The sequence below is a fragment of the Sphaerodactylus townsendi genome, linkage group LG03, assembly GCF_021028975.2.
Source record: "Sphaerodactylus townsendi isolate TG3544 linkage group LG03, MPM_Stown_v2.3, whole genome shotgun sequence".
Taxonomy (NCBI): Eukaryota; Metazoa; Chordata; class Lepidosauria; order Squamata; family Sphaerodactylidae; genus Sphaerodactylus; species Sphaerodactylus townsendi.
This window is the reverse complement of record NC_059427.1, coordinates 6581051-6603605: the sequence shown is the minus strand read 5'-3', so window position 1 is coordinate 6603605 and position 22555 is coordinate 6581051. Positions and strand designations below refer to the sequence as shown.

The 22555-nt window shown below is 46.7% G+C and overlaps 1 protein-coding gene across 3 annotated transcripts in view; it reads left to right on the top strand.

The window, feature by feature from the left end:
• Positions 1-22555, top strand: part of LOC125428579 (putative zinc finger protein 66) — a 206604-nt gene that overhangs the window by 6972 nt on the left and 177077 nt on the right. Inside the window, exons 1-7 of one of the 3 annotated variants that reach the window (XM_048488932.1) lie at positions 4849-4979; positions 7929-8381; positions 8624-8738; positions 17421-17491; positions 17691-17817; positions 19310-19420; positions 19641-19760. In XM_048488932.1, coding sequence (XP_048344889.1) covers positions 7959-8381; positions 8624-8738; positions 17421-17491; positions 17691-17817; positions 19310-19420; positions 19641-19760 — 967 coding nt within the window. In that variant the 5' untranslated portion in view covers positions 4849-4979; positions 7929-7958. Of the gene's footprint in view, positions 1-4848; positions 4980-7928; positions 8382-8623; positions 8739-17420; positions 17492-17690; positions 17818-19309; positions 19421-19640; positions 19761-22555 lie in introns of those variants that run through there. The other 2 variants (XM_048488933.1, XM_048488934.1) reach the window with 2 other exon arrangements.

Below are 22555 nucleotides of genomic sequence, written 5' to 3'. Positions count from 1 at the left end.
TGGACATGTAATGGGGGGGTTGAACCTGGGAAACCCCCCTTACCTACGTCCTTGAGTAGAGAAACCTTTTGAATGCTCAGAGTGTCAGAAAAAATTCAGCAGTAGTGGAAATCTTCAAAAGCATTTAAGTATCCACACTGGAGATAAGAATTTTGAGTGCTCCGAGTGTGGAAAGAGATTCTGTCAGGAAGGTCAACTTCAAGTGCATCATAGAATCCACACAGGAGAGAAATCTTTTGAGTGCTTAAAGTGTAGAAAGAAATTCAGCAACAGTGGAGATCTTCACAAGCATTTAATAACCCATACAGGAAATAAACCGTTTGAGTATTCAGACTGCAGAAACTGTTTCAGCCATAGTGGAGATCTTCAGAAGTATTTCAGGACCCACACAGGAAATGATACCTTTTGAGCTGTCAGAGCCTGGAAGAAATTCAGTCACTATGGAAGTCTTCAACTGCATCAAGCAACCCACACAGGAGTATAAACTTTTGCCTTCTCAGTCTGTGGAAAGACATTCATTTGCATCAACCGACTTCAGTTGCATCAAAGGTCCCACAACATAGATAAACTTTTTGAGTTTCAAGAGTGTGGAAAGAGTTTCAGTAAAAGTGGAGATCTTCAAAGCATCTAAGAACCTGCACAGAACAGTGTCTGGTTCAGCATCTGATCCCTATCTGGTCATCCACAACTTTCTCAGATCCAGTGGGAACCTTAAAACCATGGAGGGAGAACAGTTGATGACAACAGCAGCCAGCCCTGAATGGAGGGAATGGGGAGAGTGGTGAGCCCTTCCTGGACCAAATGTTTTTAGGAACTGGAAATATGGATTGAGAAGCAAAGATCTGCAGAATTGACCAGGCCTAGGAATGAAAGGGGTGGTGGTGAAGAAAGCAAGTGCAGAACGTAGAGCCACATAGGCTGAGGCTTCCAGCGGGCTGAAGGAGGCACTAAGACAGCAAGCCTCATGCTCTTTCTGAAGTTTGGAGGAGGCAAGAGGAGACAGAAAAATGTACAGATTCTTTGAGGACCAGAACTGGGAAAAACCTTTTGAATGCTCAGCGTGTGGAATTTGCTTTGATATTTTCTGACTGTATTATTTTGTCTATTGATGCCATTAAAGGTCTTGTTGTTTGTTGTTTGTTGAAAAGAGATTTATTAGGGGAGGCAATGTTCATGGGCATCAAAAAATCATCATGGGACAAACCTTTTGAGTGCTCAGATTGTGGAAAGAGATTCATTCCGAAATCCAACCAACAGCACCAAAGAATACACAACTGAGAAGACCATTTCACATCTTATGGACAACCACAAAATATGTAATCTGATATGTGCACAGTGAGTATATCAGATATATCAGATGTGTTTTAAACACTTGTAAATAATCAATCATTTATCTACATGTTGACCAGTTGTTTAAGTTAGAAAGATTTAGCATATGATCAGAGTGCTGTTTTTCATGAATAAACATATTGATGTGATTATCAAATTAGATTTCTCTGAATGAAACTAAGTGCCATTCTCAATCATCTGCAAGAGGATTTCTTCCTACAGCTTTACACACAATTTTAAAAAGACATGGCACACTATTATTTTCTTCATTTGTCAGGAGAGGTATAGAAAACACCCATTTATTAGATTAAAACATCTTCTAAGCACCTGAGTGAAGGCTTCTTCTGATTACGTTTTTTAGGCAGGGTTTTGAGACTGCACCTGCTTCAGTGGCCATGAGAGAAGACCTGATTTGGGAAAGGGAGAAGGATTGGAGACTGTTCTGCTGACTCTCCATTGATACTATAGATGGTGTATCCTTTTGTTAGATCTCTGAACCTTAAGCCAATAAACAGACTCTGAAGTATTAATCAGCAGCATTTATTGATGAGATATTGAAGCACCATACTTGGCAAAGGCAGTTCTAATGAAACTGGCATCTACAGTCCCATATATCCCCCAATGAATCTCCCCTCCCATCTTCCCAGAGGCAACCTCTGGAACCCAGACATCCCAGGGTTTGCACAGATAGTGAAGAAGCCACCTGATCTCCTGCCCACAACAAAATAAGTCTTTTCTCACAGGACAGGCGCTAGGGGAAGACTAGTTTACTACAAAACATGCAAAGCCATAAAGCATAGGTCAAAGAAAGAGTGCACAGATGGCAGTTGTAACATAACAGGCTGGTTATATATATCAAAAAAAGGCATTGATTGGTTATATCTGGCAATATATGGTTTCAAGAGTGCATGCATCTCATTACTCAGATAATGCATTCCCCTGACACCTTATCTGCCAAGTATGAAATATGGTTATTAGGGGCATTATCCTCTGGTGGTTCTGTCCCCAATCTTTGATCAATATAAAACAATAGAATAATAATAGCAAATGCAAATAAAATACAAAGAAAAGCCAAAATAAGGTTAGAAATTTGCCAGTAGGTAACCATTCTGATAAAACTATTGAGTTAGAATAACTAAAATCAACAACATGGTTTTTGCATCATAAAGATAAAGAATTCCCCCTGAATACATTCAAGTTTTAATTACTTTGTTCAGGAAAATATTGTTAGAGCTTTACTATTTGTGGACATTTCATACAGACTTTTTTATTGTATAGATTTTTATTGTGCTTATTTATTGTTTTTACTCTCCCTCTACATTTATCTTCACAGCAAACCTGTGAGGCAGACTTGTCTAAAAGAGTATGCCTGTAGCTTAAAGTCACCCCACCGATTTCTTAGCAGAGTGAGGATTTGAACCCAGATCCCCCAGTTATTGGTATACATTGTTTGCACTACAAACAATGTAGTTGCAGAACAAATCATGATTCAAGGAAGCAAGCCACAGGGGAAGCCACAAAACTGCAGCCACTTAGAATAAATGTTGTTGTGGAATTGTAGGTAATGGAGACCAGGCCTTGTCTTCTTGGGATTCTGAGCTTGGTCCTCTTACCCATAATCCATTTCCAATATACAGCTGTGAGCTGTAAGAATGCAATGCCTTAGAGTTGCCCTTGGTTAGTTTAGTGCAGATTAGTGCAGACATTCCAGAGTCCAGTTGTACCATCTCTAAAGTCTTATCATTCAAGAGACATTGGTATCAAAAGATGATCCTTGATGGTGACCTGACTGGAGCCCAATGTTCTTTGAGACAGGGCAAGGGGCTTCGACCTAATTCTCATGCGACATGTATACTTCTCCCCACCACATCCACTTGGAATGCCTGGATAGTGAACGTTCTTGATTGACATGTATGAACTTCAAAAGTTATAAAGATTGCTTGATTCCTTTATTCCATTCTCTACAATAATACAGTAATGCACAGTGCTACGTGTGGGCCTTTTTATGCAGAGAAAATTCTTACTATTGCCTTATTTTTATGCTCTATGTTTTTTTTTCTCATGAGTAGCTGCTATGTATGGTTCTTCTCAACTACAATCAATAGTTGTAGATTGTGTAATTCTGGCCACGCCACCCTTTACATCAATTTTCAAGCCACCACTGGACTTCTAACAGAGGCAGGGACAGTCTACCCGTTTGAAGGGATGTCATGTTGGTGAGAAGCAAGCTTGTTTTCTGCTGGCCCAGAAATTAGGACCAGAAGTAATGGGTTCAAGGTGAAGAGAATTCCACCTAAACATCAGGAAAAGCTTCCTGACAGTAAGTGCTGTTTGACAGTAGAATGCACTCCCGCGAAGTGTGGTAGAGTCTCCTTTTTTGGAGGTTTTTAAAGAGATGCTGGATAGCTATCTGTCAGGCAGGGACATAGGTATAGATTTTTTATGGGGGGGTGGGGGTGGGGGCCACACCTGCCCCTAGGGCATGACCACGCCTCCCCAAGCCCCACACGGCCTAGCGCTTATAAAAGCAGCTCTCCGAGGCTGGGGACGGCAGACTCCCCTCCCCTGCCTTCCCCTGCCCCCCACCAGCTGGGCTCCCAGCGGGCAGCCAGTTTCTTCTGCCCTCCGCTCTGGGCAGAGGCATAGAGAGAAAATGGAGCCCAGTGCAAAATCTGAGTTTTGCGCCCCCCCGGGTAGCCGCTGTGATGCTGGAATCCACCCCCAAACAGCATCACTTTCAATGGTGTTTAAACTAGAGAGCCCAAATTCTCCTTTTAAATCCACCTTAAAGGGAGAATCTGGGGTCCCTAGTTAAACAACATTGAAAGTGATACTGTTTTGGGGTGAATTATCCCCCACTCTGAAACAGCATCACTTTCAATGTGGTGTAGTGGTTAAGAGAAGAAGAAGAAGAGTTTGGATTTATATCCTTTCTCTCCTATAGGAGACTCAAAGGGGCTTACAATCTCCTTGCCCTTCCCCCCTCACAACAAACACCCTGTGAGGTGGGTGGGGCTGAGAGAGCTCAGAAGAACTGTGACTAGCCCAAGGTCACCCAGCTGGCGTGTGTGGGAGTGCACAGGCTAATCTGAATTCCCCAGATAAGCCTCCACAACTCAAGTGGCAGAGCTGGGAATCAAACCTGGTTCCTCCCGATAAGAGTGCACCTGCTCTTAGCCACTACGCCACTGCTGCAGGTGCATTCTAATCTGGAGGAACCAGGTTTGATTCCCCGCTCTGCCACTTGAGCTGTGGAGGCTTATCCTCCTGCCCACCCCCCGTTTTCCAGCTGGGAGCCTGGGTAGCTAGCCTAAGTTGCCCTTCTGGGGTAACAGTTTGGAGCCATGACTCAGATGATGGCAGTCTGAATGAAGTCTTCTCCAGGGGCTTCTGGGAGTAACTCATAGGAAGGGGAGAAATATTTTCCCTTGGTTTGCAGCACTGAAAGGGTTAAACCGACTGAGCTATTTGCTAGAGAGACCGAGTAGAGGGAGGGGGGGAAGGGCTTTGCTATTGAATCGGGACGCCTGGCAGGAAAGGCTACGGATCTGCACCACGAGTAAAAAGCCTCGCAGCCGGATCCTAGGAAGGTTGACTCACAAGTAAATCGTGGGTTGGAGGAATTCACCGACGGCGCGTGTTTTTAAGGGGTGAGGCAGGGGATTGAAACACTCTAAAAATCTGTTATTTTTAATGCATTTTTAATAATTCGTTCGCTGCCCTGGTGACTCTTGCGGGGGGAGAAAGGCGGGATCTGCATGTTGCAAATAAAGACAGGGCAAAATAGATCCTCAGCCATGGAAGTCATAATGTTACCGCGCTGCTCTTGGTAACTTTTACAGTCTCCTAGGTACCCAGCTCTCGGCAGCGGCCAGGAACCCAAGCAAGACCCGACACCAGGGGCGTAACGAGGCAGCCCTGGGCAAACTGTAGCCCTGGGCAAAACCTGAGTTGGATGCCCCCCCCCCCCCCCGGGCCGCCACTCCACCATGCCATCATCTCCAGATAATACCCTGAAATTTTGGTGCCGATACATCCAAAAATGCACCCCCTGCAGGAACATCCTAGAAATTTGCCCAAGAATCTTTGGTCTGCATTGAGTTGTCTGCATTGCTGTCAATGGGGGTTGTAGGCTGTGGGGGGCACATTTCTGAAGGCACAGTCTCAAAACTTTCAGGGTCTCATCAGGAGACTGCCTGATGCCCCCAGGTTTGGGTGCAGTTTGGTTCAGGGGGGCCAAAGTTATGGACCCTCAAATGTGTAGCCCCCATCTCCTATTAGCTCCCATTGGACCCCCTGAACCAAACCTCACCAAACTTGGGGGGTTGCATAAGGACAGTCTCCTGATGATACGCTGCAATTTTGGTGCCGCTAGCCTAAAAACTGCGCCCCCTGCAGGCCAAAAATGGAAAACCACTAAAATACCCAAAACGAACCCAGCATTTTGATGCCCCCCCACAAGGTGATGCCCTGGGCAGCTGCCCACCTTGCCCAATGGGCATTACGCCAGTGCCCGACACGGCGATTATAAAAAAAAGGAAGGTTTATTGAGATGCTGACCTAGGTGTCAGTGTTAACGCAGGTTAACCAATAAACAAAGAAGCTCAAGAAAGCTCAAGCCGATACAGAAAAAAAATCTTTTTGGGAATTTTATTCAGCCAACAATGGGCAATAGAGTACCAGGGAGCCTCTATAGAAAGGCAGTGTGTTCTTACTTTTATAAGTTACATCAGAATAGCAGTAAAAAAGGATACACCCCAAAATTCATCAATTAGTCATACAAAAAGGTGGAGATTTCCCTTTTTCCAAAACAATTAAACTTTCTAAGACCCTTATTGGAAGGTGGGAACACCTGATCTTTTGACACAAGATGAAATAGGACCTGTTTCTTTTCCTATCTATTTTGCCTCTTGTTATTCTTCTTCTCAGAAAGAGAGCCTAAACATCTTTATGTTTCTTTCTTCTGTCTCTAAAAGAAGGGCAAATTCAAGGCATCCAATTAGGAACTGTAAGGCCTCAAAACAGTTGAATCTGCACATTTTATATATTCTGTACAAAGGGTATTCTGTTTAAACTATCAAGCTTGCCTAGTAACAGAAAGAGAATAGACTTTCAGGCCTGCATCTTTTCTTTGCTCAGGTTCATTATGGTTGCCAACTCCCCATTACAGAAAGAAAGTAATGGGGGGCAAGAAGAAAACCTTTGCATATAACAAAGTATATCCTTTATATGCCTTCTGCACCTACATCAGCACCTCCGTTCCGCAAGACCACTGCGCTGCCTAGCAGCCTTACAACATCTTAAAAACACTTTCTCCCGTCGGGAGCCCGGGAGTACTCAAGAAAGCCCACCACCATTCATTAACAAAATTCAAAACAACCAATCACGCATTTGCAACATGCAGGAACCAATCAGAGTTCGATAGGCATCTCCTTCTTGGGTTTCGTGCCAGAGTAGGCGATGACGTATGTCCCGGCGGGAGAATCACAAAGGAGTCTTCCAGGTGTTCAGAGGGCACGAGTTTGATGACGATGGCCCCTTATCTGCCTGCTGACGGGATTTGGCAGGGCGAGGCCCTCAAGAGCTTCCTTTGTGTGCGTCCATCAGGGGCCTTTACACGTGAAAGGACGAGTTCAGGTGGGGCTGAGGTGGACTCCCGCCTTGAGCCAAGGAGGTTCCACACAGTCACAAGTACAGGGAAAATTACAAATCCTATTTTCTACCTAATACAGTTGGCTTCTACCTAACTGACACAAAAATAAAACATAGGCCCCTTCCGCACACGCAAAATAATGCGTTTTCAAACCACTTTCACAACTGTTTGCAAGTGGATTTTGCCATTCCGCACAGCTTCAAAGAGCACTGAAAGCAGGTTGAAAGTGCATTATTCTGCATGTGCGGAATGAGCCATAGTTTAATCCTTAGTCAAACAAAAGTCCAGAAGTGGGACAAATTTACTTCTGGCTCCGCTATCAATAAGAAGACCCAGAATGGAGTTCCTGACATAATCATATGGGAAGAATCATTCACGCCGATGGGCTGTCCCTCATAATATGCATGTCTCCCCCACCCCTCCACCCCAATCTGCAGTTTTCCTGGAAATTAAATGCTTCCTCCATCCAGCTCCTATTCATCCCAGCAGCCTCTTTGCCCTTTACCCTCTGCTGGGTGCTTGCACAGAGCTGTTGTCTAATGCATTCAGCCTGCTGAGGAGTTACCCACAAGGGTAAACCCATTCTTGGTCATTTACTCCAGGGCTCCAGTGTACTTTGCGATTTACCTCCTTAGACAGACTGATCCTCCACATCCCAGGCCAGCCTCACCACAACAGATTTTTAAGCAGTCTGATAGGCATGTTTCTCCCCAGAAGGTCAAAATGGGCACATCTTTTAAAAGCTTGATAAGTAATATGAAACAATGACTTTAATCCTGACCTTCAAATGATAACAATGGCACTCCTGATCTACCAGGTTAACCTTTGAGTGTCTCCTGATCAGTATAGGTGATGCAGCAGCCCCATTCTCTTTGTGTGTCTTCCTGCCTTTTTTGATATTGTTTCCTGTCCCCCTTCAGAGTTATCTAAGCGTATCTTTCCACAGTTGGAGGTTTTCCAAGAGAAGGGGAAGGAGATGGAAGAGGAGGACCCAGAAGGACCTGGAATTGGCAAGAGATCAAGGAAAGTCTCCCATCCCATCCCTGCAGGGAGTGGTGTTGAATTCTGGGAAAGAGCTGTGTCAGAAATCCTGGATCAAGACACCATGAACTCAGATGTATGTAGGCGGTGTTTCCGACAGTTCTGTTATAATGATGCTAATGGGCCCCGACAGGTTTTTAGTGAGCTCTATGGACTTTGCACCCACTGGCTGAAGCCCGAGAGACACACCAAGAAGCAGATGCTGGACCTGGTGATCCTGGAGCAGTTCCTGACCATCCTGCCCCAGGAAATGCAGCACTGGGTCAGAGAATGCAGACCGGAGACGAGTTCCCAGGCAGTGGCCCTGGCTGAAGGTTTCCTCCTGAGTCAGGCAGAGGAGAAGATGCAGTCAGAACAGGTGAGGAGGTTTCATTCACTCTGTCCAAGCTACGACCTTTTCCTAAGGCTTCCCTGCCATATATTTATGCCTGTTGAGAATTTCCTAGGCTGGGAAGAAAGCCCAACCCTGATTCTTGCCCCCATGGTTGAATAATCTCTGCTGGTCGCTGCAACGGTGAGGATTTTTGGGAATGGGGCAGGATCCACCTCCTCAACCTGGTCCACTCTTTCTCTTCCTCATCTCTGTTCCTGCTGTTTCAGACGTGGGGGCCATCCGTGAGGATGGAAGCTAAGTTTTCTGAGGCAGAAGGAGCTTCTTCAGAGGAGTGGCCGAGACCACGGGCTCAGCAGTATGACCGAGATGCCCCCTCACTTGGTAAGGGTGACTTGTGCCCAGATGGGATTGGGGACATAGTGAAGTTATTGAGTGGAAGGTTTAGAACCAGGGGGGTGGGGGATTTCTGCACAGAGCAGCAAGTGGACACCAGAGTCTCAGGGTAATAGAATGCAGGGGCGTAACGAGGCAGCCCTGGGCAAACTGTAGCCCTGGGCAAAACCTGAGTTGGATGCCCCCCCCCCCCCATGGGCGGCCACTCCACCATGCCATCATCTCCAGATAATACCCTGAAATTTTGGTGCCGATACATCCAAAAATGCACCCCCTGCAGGAACATCCTAGAAATTTGCCCAAGAATCTTTGTTCTGCATTGAGTTTTCTGCATTGCTGTCAATGGGGGTTGTAGGCTGTGGGGGGCACATTTCTGAAGGCACAGTCTCAAAACTTTCAGGGTCTCATCAGGAGACTGCCCTAATGATACCCCCCAGGTTTGGTACAGTTTGGTTCAGGGGGGGCCAAAGTTATGGACCCTCAAATGTGTAGCCCCCATCTCCTATTAGCTCCCTTTGGAAACAATGGGGGATGGGGCACCCCCTTTGGGAGTCCATAACTTTGGACCCCCTGAACCAAACCTCACCAAACTTGGGGGGTTGCATAAGGACAGTCTCCTGATGATACGCTGCAATTTTGGTGCCGCTAGCCTAAAAACTGCGCCCCCTGCAGGCCAAAAATGGAAAACCACTAAAATACCCAAAAACGAACCCAGCATTTTGATGCCCCCCACAAGGTGATGCCCTGGGCAGCTGCCCACCTTGCCCAATGGGCATTACGCCAGTGATAGAATGTAGTGATGGCCAGTCAGTTGAGGTTAGATAGGTTCATAGATGGCAAATAGGTCCTTATTCACATGACTTTAAATATATATTTCACTTTCCTTCCATTATAGAGAATGACGATAACTCAGAAAAGTAAAGGTAGAGAAATCTGGTTGCAAATATCAGCCACAGTTAATAAACAATCACCCTGTTCCGGGACAGCATATCTCTGATAACTCGTTTGTAGGGGCTAAACGAGGTTCAACGTGGAGTAGTGATTAAGATGTCGGACTAGGACATGAGAAACCCACGTTCAAATCACCACTCGTGACATGGAAGGTTACTGAGTGAGCTTGAGCCAGTCGCAACCCTGGCTAGTATTTGGATGGGAAACCTCCAGGGAATACCAGGACTTTGACATGGAGTTTGGCAATGGCAAAGCATTTCCAAATGTCTCTTGCCTTGAAAATTGTGCAGGGTCTTCTGTGCCCTACTTAAAGCTTTTCCAAGGTCATCTGGTGGATCGTAGTCAGAAGCATGAGCTATGGGAAGGAGCTAGGGTGTATGTGATATTTCATCTGGCCAAAACCCTACAGTACTTCTGGAATCCCATTGTGTGGGGCTGCCCCCTTTCCTGGGCTACACCCACCAGGTGTACCATCCTTCTGTTCCCTTTTCCTGGATGGTCTTTGTCCCATTCTTGCCCCAGTTGGCTTTGGTGTGAATGCTCAAATGCCCTACTCCTCTGGGACATGACCCTGTTGGTGGTTCCTCTATGGTGGGCAGCAGCAAATTGCTCGCCCGGGCAGATTGCTTGGAGTAGCACTCAATCCCATGGCCCGAGCTGAGCCCCAACCTCTCTCAATTACTCTCCTTCTCTGTCTCACTCTCTCTGTAGTTCTGCCATTGTCTCACTGTCTCTCTTCTCCTGTCCCCTTCCTCCAGCCTGTTGCCTTTGTCCAGCTGCAGCGCCTGGACTTGCCCCGCTGGGTCACACACAGGCTGGCACAGCAGGAGATGGAAAGGCTGCAGAGGAGCCTCTTGAAGCCTTAGAAGCCTTGTTCAGAGAGGAAGGCAGGGAAGAGAGGAGGTGTAGGCCCAGCAAGCCCACAGCTGAGCCAAATGGGGGTGATAGGCTGGAGGAGCAGCTCAGACCAGGCAGGGCCCGCCCGCCCACAGCTGAGGCAGCTGCAGAAGCAGCTGGGAGGAGGAAGAAGAATGAGAGGGCAGAAGGTATATAAGGAAGTGGGAAAGAGAGTCAGGAGCTGCTGCAGCAGCAGGGAATGTGGGTGGTGGTGTGAACAGCCAAGGGAAGGGGATAGCTCTATGGTGGGAAGTGGGAAGGATGGAGGAGAACCCTGAAGCCCAGACCCCCTATCAGATCCCAGACCACAGTTCAGGCCGGTCCTCACCCTGTGCAGTAACAGGGTGGGATTCTTTCACACAGGCAGTAAACACCTCTTCCTGTGAGGCCACAGGGGAGAGACAAACCCCTGGAAACTCCTCTCCCTGTGAAGCAACAAGGGAGAGGGAGGGTGCGAACTCCCAATACCAGACGGGGGAAGGGAGGCAGGGAGACCTACTAGTAGGAGGGTGGCGTGGGTGAGGGCTACCCCGTACACCCAGTGCTTTGTGGGCGCGGTTGTCTCTTGGCCCCTTGGGCCAATGGGAAGAGTCATCGTCTGGGGATACCAGCCCCCAGATTAGGGTAGGAGGGAAGGATACACCGCCCAAGGGCCCGGGTGAGGAGGGGGAACGCCACAGCCTTCTCTTCCTTCTTATCCCCTCCCCCTCCCAGTCTTGCCCCTTTAGCCCCCTCCCGCGGATCTCCATTGGGCCCTGGGTCATCAGTCAGGCCCGGTAGGATCCTCTGTTGACTATCTGGCCTGTAGTCCTTGCCCCCCCCCCCCTTTAAGCTGAGGGAGGAAAGTGGCTGCCTCTCCCCTAGAAGTGGGGGCTTGTTCCTCTTGGGCCCACCTGGTGCCTTTCTTCACCTGCTACTGGCTGCAGGAGGTGAGGCTGATTTGTACCCCAGGTGAATGGGGTGTGTGTGTGGCTGCAATGAGTCCTGGGTGGAGGCCGCCACTATCCATGTACACATTGGTATTGCCCTAGATTTTCTGGAGCATCAAATGATATTTTAAAATCACAACTGGCATTTTGACTTAGAATCATAAGAGTTGGAAGAGACCACAAGTCCAACCCCTTCCATGCAGGAACCCACAATCAAAGTGTTGGAAGATCCACACCTGGTGCGTGTGTATCCCTTTGAAATTAGCAGAGTGGCACAGAGGCTGAACACAGGGAAGCTTACCTGGGTACAAACACGTGGTTGAGCTTGCTAGAGAGAACTTCAGACACAAAAGAAAATCAGAGTCATTTGTAGTTTCTTATCTAATAAAAAGAGTATTTATTAGTGAACTCCATTCTGGATAGAAAGGTGTAGAGATAGGTTCACTATCTAGTCTAATCTAGCTGGATGGAGGCGGATGCGTAGGAGACACATCCTCTCCCTAGGCATGGTGAAAGTAGAGTAATGGAGAGGTCCGAGAAGAAGGCGGAAGCAAGGGAGGAAGTCCCTAAGAGTATCAGTCTACATCAAAGGGATAGACACAGCATGATAGAGTAAAGGTGACAAATTCCTAAGTCCCTATCTAGCCACTAGCTCGCTAGTAAAAACCCCCTCTGTAGGATGAGGCAGGAAACAGCGTATAGTCCCTTTCTTCCAACACAAAGCACTTCTGACATATGTCCAGCCTCTGTTTAAAAACCTCCGAAGAAGGGGACTCCACCACTCTCCAAGGCAGTGAATTCCACTGTTGAACAGCCGTGACAGTCAGAAAGTTCTTCCTAATGTTTAGGTGGAACCTCTTTTCCTGCATCTTGAATCCATTACTCCGTGTCGTAGTCTCTGAGGTAGCAGAAAACAAGCTTGCTCCCTCTTTGACATGGCATCTGTAACGAAAGAGATAAGCTTACTACCAGCTCTTGACAATGAAACGTGGGTTAGGATTTTGTAAAAGTGCACGCAGGAATGCAGAAACACAAAACTTTTTAGAAAAATATATTTTAAGGTTTATTGAGAGCTGCTCCTGCTCAATAAACAACTCAGCTGAAACTGCATAACAATAACTATTTCTGATAAAACTAACTGGCAACAATACTTCAGATAACAGACAGTATATCAAAACAGAGTAACATAAGGTGACCAGATGGTCACCTTTGTGATCCGGAACGAGGAGGCAGCCGCGAGCGGGTGCGCGCACGCGTGCGGCCGCAGGAGCGCACGGGCTTCTGGGGCTCGCCGATTGCCGCCCTGTCACAGGGCTGCAAATGGCAAGCCCCAGAAGTCCGTGCGCTTCTGCGGCCGCGTGCACGGGAGGCTGCCGCACTGCCTTGCGCCCCCAAGGCAGTGCAGCAGCCTCCCCACAATCGGGACAATTTGTGGAACCTGCGGGACGCGGGACAAATTGTCCAAAGGCGGGCCGGTCCCGCCAAAAGCGGGACGGCTGGTCAGCCTAGAGTAACAGCATGAAAACAAAGGAAGAGAAAAAGATAGATAGCCTCTAATGAGAGCATTGAAAGATAGTTATACACAAACTACCCGTCAGGTGGTATGAACAGACCAATAACATTCTCATGGTAATTTGCTGAGTCAGCTTGACCAACAGTCATAATTGCTAACAGATGCAATTACTTACTAATATGATTAGGGTCCTATTCAAAAGAACATAGTTTTCATCTGGGCATAACTTTTAGCTGACAGAGCTACAAGTTGGAGAAATTAAAGTAATACGACCAATTTCTCCACAGCATCCCTTCAAGTATTTAAACATAGCTATCATGTCCCCCCTTAACCTCCACTTCTCCAGACTAAACATACCCAGTTCCCTAAGTCTCTCCTCATAGGACATGGATTCCAGATCTTTTACCACTTTTGTTGCCCTCCTCTGGACACGTTCCAGCTTGTCAATATCCTTCTTGAATAGTGGTACCTAGATCTGAACACAGTACCCTAGGTGAGGTCTGACCACTGCAGAGAAGGGTGGTACAATTCCTTCCCTTGATCTAGACGCTAGACTCTTATTGATTCATTCCAGAATTGTATTGGCTTTCTTGGCTGCCATATCACACTGCTGACTCATGTTCAGTTTGTGGTCTACTAAGACTCCCAGATCCCTTTCACATGTAGTGTTGTCAAGCCAGGTGTCACCTATCCTGTATCTGTGCATTTCATTTTTTTCTGCCTAAGTGTAGAATCTTACATTTATCTCTGTTGAAATTCATTTTGTTAGTTTTGGCCCAGCTTTCTAATCTTTTTGTGTTCAGCCAGTCAACCAATTACAAATTAATCTAACAGTTGCATTGTCCAGTCCACATCTTTCCAGCTTGCTTGCAATAATATCATGGGGCACCTTACTAAAATCAAGGCATGCCTCGTCCACAGCATTCCCTTCATCTACTAAGTTTGTCACTCTGTTAAAAAAAAGAGATAAGATTAGTCTGGCTTGACTTATTTTTGAAAAACCCATGTTGATTTTTAGTTGTCACATTATTCCCTTCCAAGTGCTTACAGACTGTCTCCTTAATGATCTGCTCTAGAATCATTTCTGGTATTGATGTCAGACTGACTGCGCGGTAGTTGTTTGGGTCCTCTTTTCCCCCTTTTTGAAGATAGGGATAATATTAGCTCTTCTCCAGTCTGCTGGGACTTCTCACGTTCTCCAGAAGTTCTCAAAGATTGTAGCAAGCGGTTCTGAGATTACTTCTGCCAGTTCCTTGGGATGTAGTTCATCAGGCTCTGGAGATTTGAATTCATTTAAATTATTCAGGAATTCCTGTACTAGCTCTTTACTAGCTCTTTACTGTATTAGCTCTTTTCTGTGCTGAATTTCCTCTGCTATATCTTTTGAGCCACTTCCCTCCAGTTGAGCACTATCTTTCTTTTGGGAAAAAACAGAGGCAAAGAAGGTGTTGAGTAGTTCTGCCTTTTCTCTGACCCCTGTTAAAATTTCACCATCTTCTCCATGCAGTGACCCTATCATATTCTTTGTATTCCTTTTGCTATGGACATAACCCAAAAAGGCCTTTTTATTGTCTTTAACTTCTCTCGTAAGTCTGAGCTCATTGTGACCTTTAACTGTTCTGACTTTCTCCCTACTTGTCTCGGCTATTTGTTTGAATACCCGTTTAATAATTTTCCACCTTTTCCATTTCTTGTACATGTCCCGTTTATATCTTAGCTCACTTGAGAGTTCTTTAGACATCCATCCTGGTTTCTTTAGACACCTCCCATTTTTCTCCCCATTGGAACTGTTTGAAATTGTGCCATCAATTTTAAGAAACTCCCATCCATCTTGTACTCCCTTCCCTTTTAGCATTCTTAACCATGTGATCATGCACAGTACAGTGGAACCTCGGTTTTCATTGGTAACCTGTCCGAAAAGAATCAATGAAAACCGAAACCGATTAAAACCGAGGCAAACTTTTCCATAGGAATCAATGTAAATCCAATTAATCCATTCTAGGCACTCCAAAAAACATACCAAAAACACATTTTTGGGTGAATAAACATAGTGTTTAATGCTGAAAACAGTAACAAACAATAACACTAGGACCAGCTTCAGAGCCAGTGGACCAATGTCGCACCAGAAAGCTGTCCAAAGAGGTCTGTTTCTGACGCCTCTTTAGGATTTGTCTGAAATGGGACAAGCCACAAACCCCTGCACCTTACTGCAAATCGATGAAAACCAAGGCAACTCGAAGAAAACAGAGACAATTTTTTCACTGAAAAAATTGATGAAAACCGAAACCGATGAAAACCAAAGGCAATGAAAACCGAGGTTCCACTGTAGTTCCTTAAGTTTACTGAAATCAGCTTTCTTAAAGTCTAGAACACATGTCCAACTAGACTTGGCATCCCCTTTCCATTGTATAACGAACTGCAGGAGAACACGCCCCCTCCCACCTAAAGACCCTGCCACTTCTACCCCATTACTCAGGTTATCATTGTTGGTTAGGAGCAGATCTAAAATAGCTGATCCCCTTGTTGCTTCATCCACCTTCTGGACCATGAAATTGTCTGCAAGGCAAGTCAGGAAATTGTTGGCCCTGGTAGTCTTGGCAGAATTTGACTCCCAGCAAATATCTGGATAATTGAAATCTCCCATTACTACTATTTCTCTTCTTTGTGAAAGTTTGGTCATCTGCTCCAGGAAGGCGTCATCCAACTCTAAACATTCCCTTCTTGCTGGACACAATGTGTAACAGACTTCTCTCTGTGATGCATTTCTGAAGATGCCAGCCACAGATGCAGGCAAAACGTTAGGAACAAGATCTACCAGACCATGGCCACACAGCCCGGAAAACCCACAAGAAACAGGCTTCGGTCTGGCTTGGGGGTCTGTAATAGACCCCACAATGAGATCACTGTTGTTTTTCTTCCCCTTACTGTTTACCCAAATGCTCTCAACCTGGTACTGAGGATTGATGTCATGGACCTGCTCACAGGTGTAATCATCCCTGACATATAGTGCTACTCCACTGCCTTTCCTCGTTGATCTGTTTCTCTGGAATAGGTTGTACCCCTCAATTATTACATTCCAGTCATGAGATTCATTCCACCAGATTTCAGTGATGCCTGTTATTATATTTATTATGCTGTGTTAAGAGTGCCAGTTCATCCTGTTTATTACCCATACTTCGAGCATTAGTTATAGAGACATCTTTGTGCATTAGAGACATTTGGTTCATGCCCCTGGGAGATTATTTAAGGTTTTATCACCCTTTGATGTAACAGTGATGTGGCATGTGACATCATTTCCATCCTCCTCTTGTTCCCTTGCCAGTCTAAACACAAGGGCACATGGAAGGACCCTGACTGGGGGAAAATGAATGTTTGCACCTGGACTAAGGGGCCCTTTGGTCTAATCCAGCGGGCACCATTTAGAGATCCAGGGTTAAGAGGACATTAATCACCTCTCTCAAAAGCCTGAAACATGGGTGCCTGATGCTTTTGTCCTGCATCTCTCACCAGTGGCGTATCTACCTAGGGATAAGGGGTACCCCTTGTCCCCGGGCGCCACTCTTCTGGTCATGTGGGGGGGCGCAAAATTGGACCCCCATGTGACCAGGAAGTCCTGCTACCTCGTCGTTTTCACGTGCCTCAACCTATCTGTGTCAGTCGAGGCATGCAAAAACGATGAGGCAACAGGACTTCCTGCTGCCTCCAAGCACCCTCAACCCCCCCAGACTCCCCCTCCCTCCCTTCCTCCCCTCCCCAGTCAGAAGAGACTGCTGGGAGCCCAGCCGGCAGGGGGAGGGGAGGTGGGCACCCTAGACCTTGCCCGTGTCCATGGTGACATGGGCTGGGTCAAAGTCAGTGGGGGTGGAGCCTGGGGGCATCAGGGGGTGGAGCCGGGGTGGCGGTGGGGCACAGCCTGGGGGGCATCCTGGAGACAATTTGTCTCCTGGCTCCATTTACCCATGGTGCGCCTCTGTCTCTCACCATTTTGTAAAAATCATCACAAGTTCTCTTGAGTGTTCATAGTGTAATGTTTCACAGCCCTGAGAATGAAGATGCAGGATGGGAACCAAATAGGAGGTTTAGGCTGACGCTTAAGAGGGGAGTGGACATATTCATGGAGAATAGGGCAATCCATGCCTGCTAGATAAAATGGATATTAGTAATGATGCCTACCTTTTCTCTCCAGTATCAGAGGAGCATGCCTATTGTATTAGGTGCTTTGTAGCACAGGCAGGATAGTGCTGTTGCAATTGTCTTGCTTGTGGGATTCTTAGAGGCAACAGGTTGGCCACTGTGTGGAAAGAGTGCTGGACCTGATGGGTCTTTGGTCTGATCCAGCATGGCTGTTCTTATGTTCTTCTAATTTTCCCTCCTTTGCAGGCTTTGGGGAGATATTGTTGAGCCATCAATTTGTCAGAGGTGTGGAAATTGCAGCTGCGCATCCAGTCCAGGTAAAGGAGATGAGGGGGAAGAGTTGGGTCCCTCCTTTCTCACGAGGCATTTACTTCAGTCTGAGTGATAGAGGCTCTGAATGCCAACCCATCAACCTATGCAAAACTCTGTGTACTCCATCATCCCAGAATGTCCACTTCCAGAGTGCAGTTTCTGCCAAGCATGATCTCTGAAGAGGGAATCTACTTCTTCTTTCAGTGTCCATTTTTCATTGAGGAGGTGGCCGTGTATTTCTCCGAGGCAGAGTGGGCTCTGCTAGATCTGGGCCAAAGAACTCTCTACAGGGAAGTCATGCTGGAGAACTATGGGAGCGTGGCCTTTCTGGGTAAGGATCTTTCACAAGTGCCAAAGGAGCAAATTGCTGCCATTGGGATGGTGCTTAAATCAAAATCTTGACCAGCAGCAGGGGCGAATCTAGGCAAACTGGAGCCCGGGGACAAAATCTGAGTTTGGTGCCCCCCCACCCCCACCCCCACCCCAGGTATGGACGACCACCCTCCCCCACAACGACCAAACAATGATTTTTTGCACCAGCTCACAAAACACCTCCCACCACCAGCAAAACATACATGGCTTTCTCCCCACCAACTCTCTTTCCCAATTGTGTCCTCACACCAACCCTGTGAGGTAGGCTGGTAGCCTGAGAAACAGCTCCAAGCCAGTGCACGTGGGAATTAACTTTTAAGCATGTAAATCTCTCACAAGTCACCCCCCATCTGAAGGTTTACCAAGCAAACATCAGCATCATCTCTCACAAATCACCTCCTACCCCCAACAAAACAGGCATGGCTCTCTCCCCACCACTTTCCTAATTGTGTCCTCACACCAACCCTGTGAGGTAGGCTGCTAGCCTGAGAAACAGCTCCAAGCCAGTGCAAGGGGAATTAACTTTTAAGCATGTAAATCTCTCACAAGTCACCCCCCATCTGAAGGTTTACCAAGCAAACATCAGCATCATCTCTCACAAATCACCTCCTACCCCAGGGCTCCCTGCTCAGCTTGCCTTTTGCTGTGCCTGCTGGTGCCCGGCTGCCGGGGAGAAGGCTTCTGAGTAATGCCACACGTAATTTAAGGCGAATAAGGCACGCTGGGTCAGAGGGAGGGGAGGCAGAGCTCCCCAGTCCTGCTCCTGGGAGCCCAGTGGGATTTCTCCCCCGCCCCCTGGACACTCCAGGCCACCGTACAGAGTGGGCGGGGCTACGACAGGCACTGGGAGCAGTCGGCTGCCTCAGTGCCTGCTTGCTAGGGCTTGCTCAATCCCTCGCTGTGTAGGAGGATGTTTTGGTGCCCCCCACGTGACCTCAATCAATGCGCCCGGGGACAAGGGGTACCCCATGTCCCTAGGCAGGAACGCCAGTGACCAGCAGTACATCATTTGGAGGCCTGCCCTGCCATCTTCCATGGTTGGGGGCCTCAAGGTGATGAGGTAGCAGAGAAAGGGAACTCTAGCATGACCAGGTAGAGCCACTCAAGTGGCCTGGCTCTCCCAAGGGCAACTGAGGCCAGTGTTGTGGCCATAAGCAAAGCCAGAGAGGCTGTCCTGGCTTAATGCCAAGGCAGGGCTGAGAGGCCCTCAAAAGATTCTGGAAAGGGCCATGTTCTAATTTCCCAGTTTCGAATCTTTCCAACACACCTTTCCATTTTAGGATTATGGGCATATACAGTGATTGACATCTGGAATGGACCTGTTCTATTTCTACCACTTGGCTTGTGTACTTTGATCTTTACTGTTTTTTTCTTCCTTTCACAATAATTTTTCTTTTTTGTTGCATTTATTTCCTTACTGGTATAAGAATTCTGACTTTTTACTTCTGCAGAAGAAGCCAGCAATGTAAATGAGACCACAGTGGAGATAGACAAAAGCCTCCCATCCAAAGGAGTGCTGGGGAGTTTGTCAAGAAGATCTCAAGAGAGAATTTCCTTCCCAGGTGAGCAGGCTACAAGTGAATATCCTTCACAGCTACATCTAGGGAACTGGCAAGGAAAAGCCTTGGAGGAATTATAATTCACTTCTTACAGCTCTTGGTTTCGGTACAATGATCTTGACCATGTTTCCATCCTTCCAGAATAATTTTCCTTTCTTCTTGTATTTATTTCCATACCAGTATAAGACTGATCATGACTCTTTCTCTCCCTCTTGCAAGAAAGCCAGGAGTGTAGGAGAGACTACAGTGGAGACAGACAAAAACTTCCCATCCGCAGGAGGACTGGAGAATTTGTCAAGAGGATCTCAAGAGAGAATTTCCTTCCCAGAGGAACTGGTTGCAAGTAGGTATCCTTCATGGTTACATCTGGAGGAAAGGCAAGGAATACCTGTAACGGAAGAGCTGGCTTCCTGCCACTCTTTCAAAAGTAACGTGGGTTGGGATTTTGTTATTAAGCATGCAAAAACATCACTGAAAACGCAAACCGTTTTTGGAAAATTATATATAGATGTTTATTGAGTTCTGCACCTGCTCAATAAACTGAAATGCAAAAGTAACAGTTAAAACAATAACTTAAAATTCCTGGTAGCGTACGTTTGTTACAATAAGATGCAAGCAGAGACTAAACACTTAACTATGACAGAAAATATCCACTGGCAGAGATTAATGGACTAAAACACAGATAGATAACAGGCAGAGTTTTGAAACAGAGCAACAGCAAGCATAAAGAGGTATAGAAAGAGAGAGATAAACTAATGAAATGCTGAAAGGCAAATTATACAGAAATTGTCTGTCAGCTGATGTAAACAGACCAATCATTCTTTCTTGATAATTAGCTGAGTCAGCTTGGCAAAAATCAAAAGTTGCTAACAGGTGTTAATCATTTGAGTCCTAACTAAAAGGAACATGCTCTACAGCTGGGGCTCCACACTTAGCCAAACAAGCTACTAAAATAGAGAGATTTAAAATGGTAGACTCAATTTCTCTACAATACCCATGGAGGATTTCTGATTCACTTCTTACAACTCTTGGTTTTGGTAGAATTATAAAGCCTGCTGGTTTCTGAGGCTTTCTGGGGCGTGAAACCTGGGAGACATAGAATCTCCTTCTGGGCTGAGCTCAGCTTTTGCTGTCGAGTGACCGAAATGTCCTTACATTCTAGAAGATATGTAAGGGAAAGGGGCTCTTTGAAACAGCCCCTGTTGGACAAATCCACATCTCCTATTTCCTAGAGTACTCGGCAAGATCTGGGCCCCCAGCGTGGTATTTATGGACACCACAACTTCCGCTGACACACTTTGTGGCACTTGTCAAGTGTTCTTAGGGAGCAGATAGGGTCAGGCAGGGTTTTTAATTAACTGCAGGAGACTTGATAGACTGTGCAGGTGTTTAAAAATGCTGCTTTGGCACCAGTTGCCACCACGGCTCAAGAATCTTCACTCTGGCAATCATTTGTGGCTGTTTCTGTCTCCTGCGGCAGCCATTTTGTTGCTCTGCCCACCGGGCATGTCAGCATTGGGAATCGTGTGGAGGCTATTTTAAGAACAGTCACGCTACGCAAGGTCCTTATGGCTCTGATTATTCCATGATGGAAACAGGGGCGTAACGAGGCAGCCCCGGGCAAGCTGTAGCCCTGGGCAAAACCTGAGTTGGATGCCCCCCCCCCCCCCGCCCCAATGTGCGGCCACTCCACCACGACCAAATTTATTTTTGCACCAGGACATTGGTGCCTGCAGGGGGTGCATTTTTAGACATATCAGCACCAAGATTTCAGCACAACATCAGGAGACTGTCCTTGTGCTACTCCCCAAGTTTGGTGAGGTTTGGTTCAGGGAGTCCAAAGTTATGGACTCCCAAAGGGGGTGCCCCCATCCCCCATTGTTTCCAACGGGAGCTAATAGGAGATGGGGGCTACAGTTTTGAGGGTCCATAACTTTGGCCCCCCCTGAACTAAACTGCACCAAACTTGGGGGGGGGGGTAGCATAAGGACAGTCTCCTGATGATACGCTGAAATTTCGGTGCTGCTAGCCTAAAAACTGCGCCCCCTGCAGGCCAAAAATGGAAAACCACTAAAATACCCAAAAACGAACCCAGCATTTTGATGCCCCCCACAAGGTGATGCCCTGGGCAGCTGCCCACCTTGCCCAATGGGCATTACGCCAGTGGATGGAAACTCTATGTAAGCACAGGGTGCATCGTCCTGTAAGTTTTTTTGTATCTAATCAGTGGACATTGTCTACTTGGATTTCCAAAAGGCTTTTGACAAAGTTCCTCACCAGAGACTGTTGAGAAAACTCAGCAATGAAGGAATAAGAGGGGAAGTCCTCCTATGGATTAAAAACTGGTTGAGGAACAGGAAACAAGGGTGGGTATAAATGGGAAGTTCTCACAATGGAGAGATGTAGGGAGTGAGTGGTCCCCAAGGATCCGCTTTGGGACCAGTGCTCTTTAATCCTATTCATAAAATGACCTGGAAGTAGGGGTGCAGGTAGTGTGGTGGCCAAGTTTGCAGATGATACCAAATTATGTAGGGTGGTAAGAACCACAAAGGATTGCTAAGAGCCCAAGCGACCTTGATAAATTAGGGTGAAAGTGGGCTAAGAAATGGCAAATGCAGTTCAATGTAGCGAAATGTGCGATGCACTTACGCGTGGGAACCAAAAAAATCCAAACTTCACATTAATATCGCTACAGGGGTCAGTGCTATCAGTCACAGACCAGGAAAGGGATTTTAGGCGCCTTAGCTGATAGTTCCATGCCGGGAATGTCAACTCAATGCATGGCAGCGATGAAAAGGCAAACTCTATGCTGGGGATAATTAGGAAAGGAATTGAGAATAAAACTGCAAAGATTGTCATGCCCCTTATATATCGCCCGTGAGCGACCGCACTTGGAGTACTGTGTGTTCAGCTCCCCTGGTCGCCACATCTCAAAAAAAAGGATACATCGAAGAGATAGAAAAAAAGCGCAGAGAAGGGCAACCGCTTGAGGATGAAGTTGAAGGATTGGAGCACCTTCCTTATGAGGAGAGCTGCAGCGTTACGGGGACTCTTAGTTTGGAGAGGAGACGCCTGAGGGGGATATGATTGAAGTCTATAAAATTATGCATGGGGTAGAAAATGTTGACAGAGAGAAAT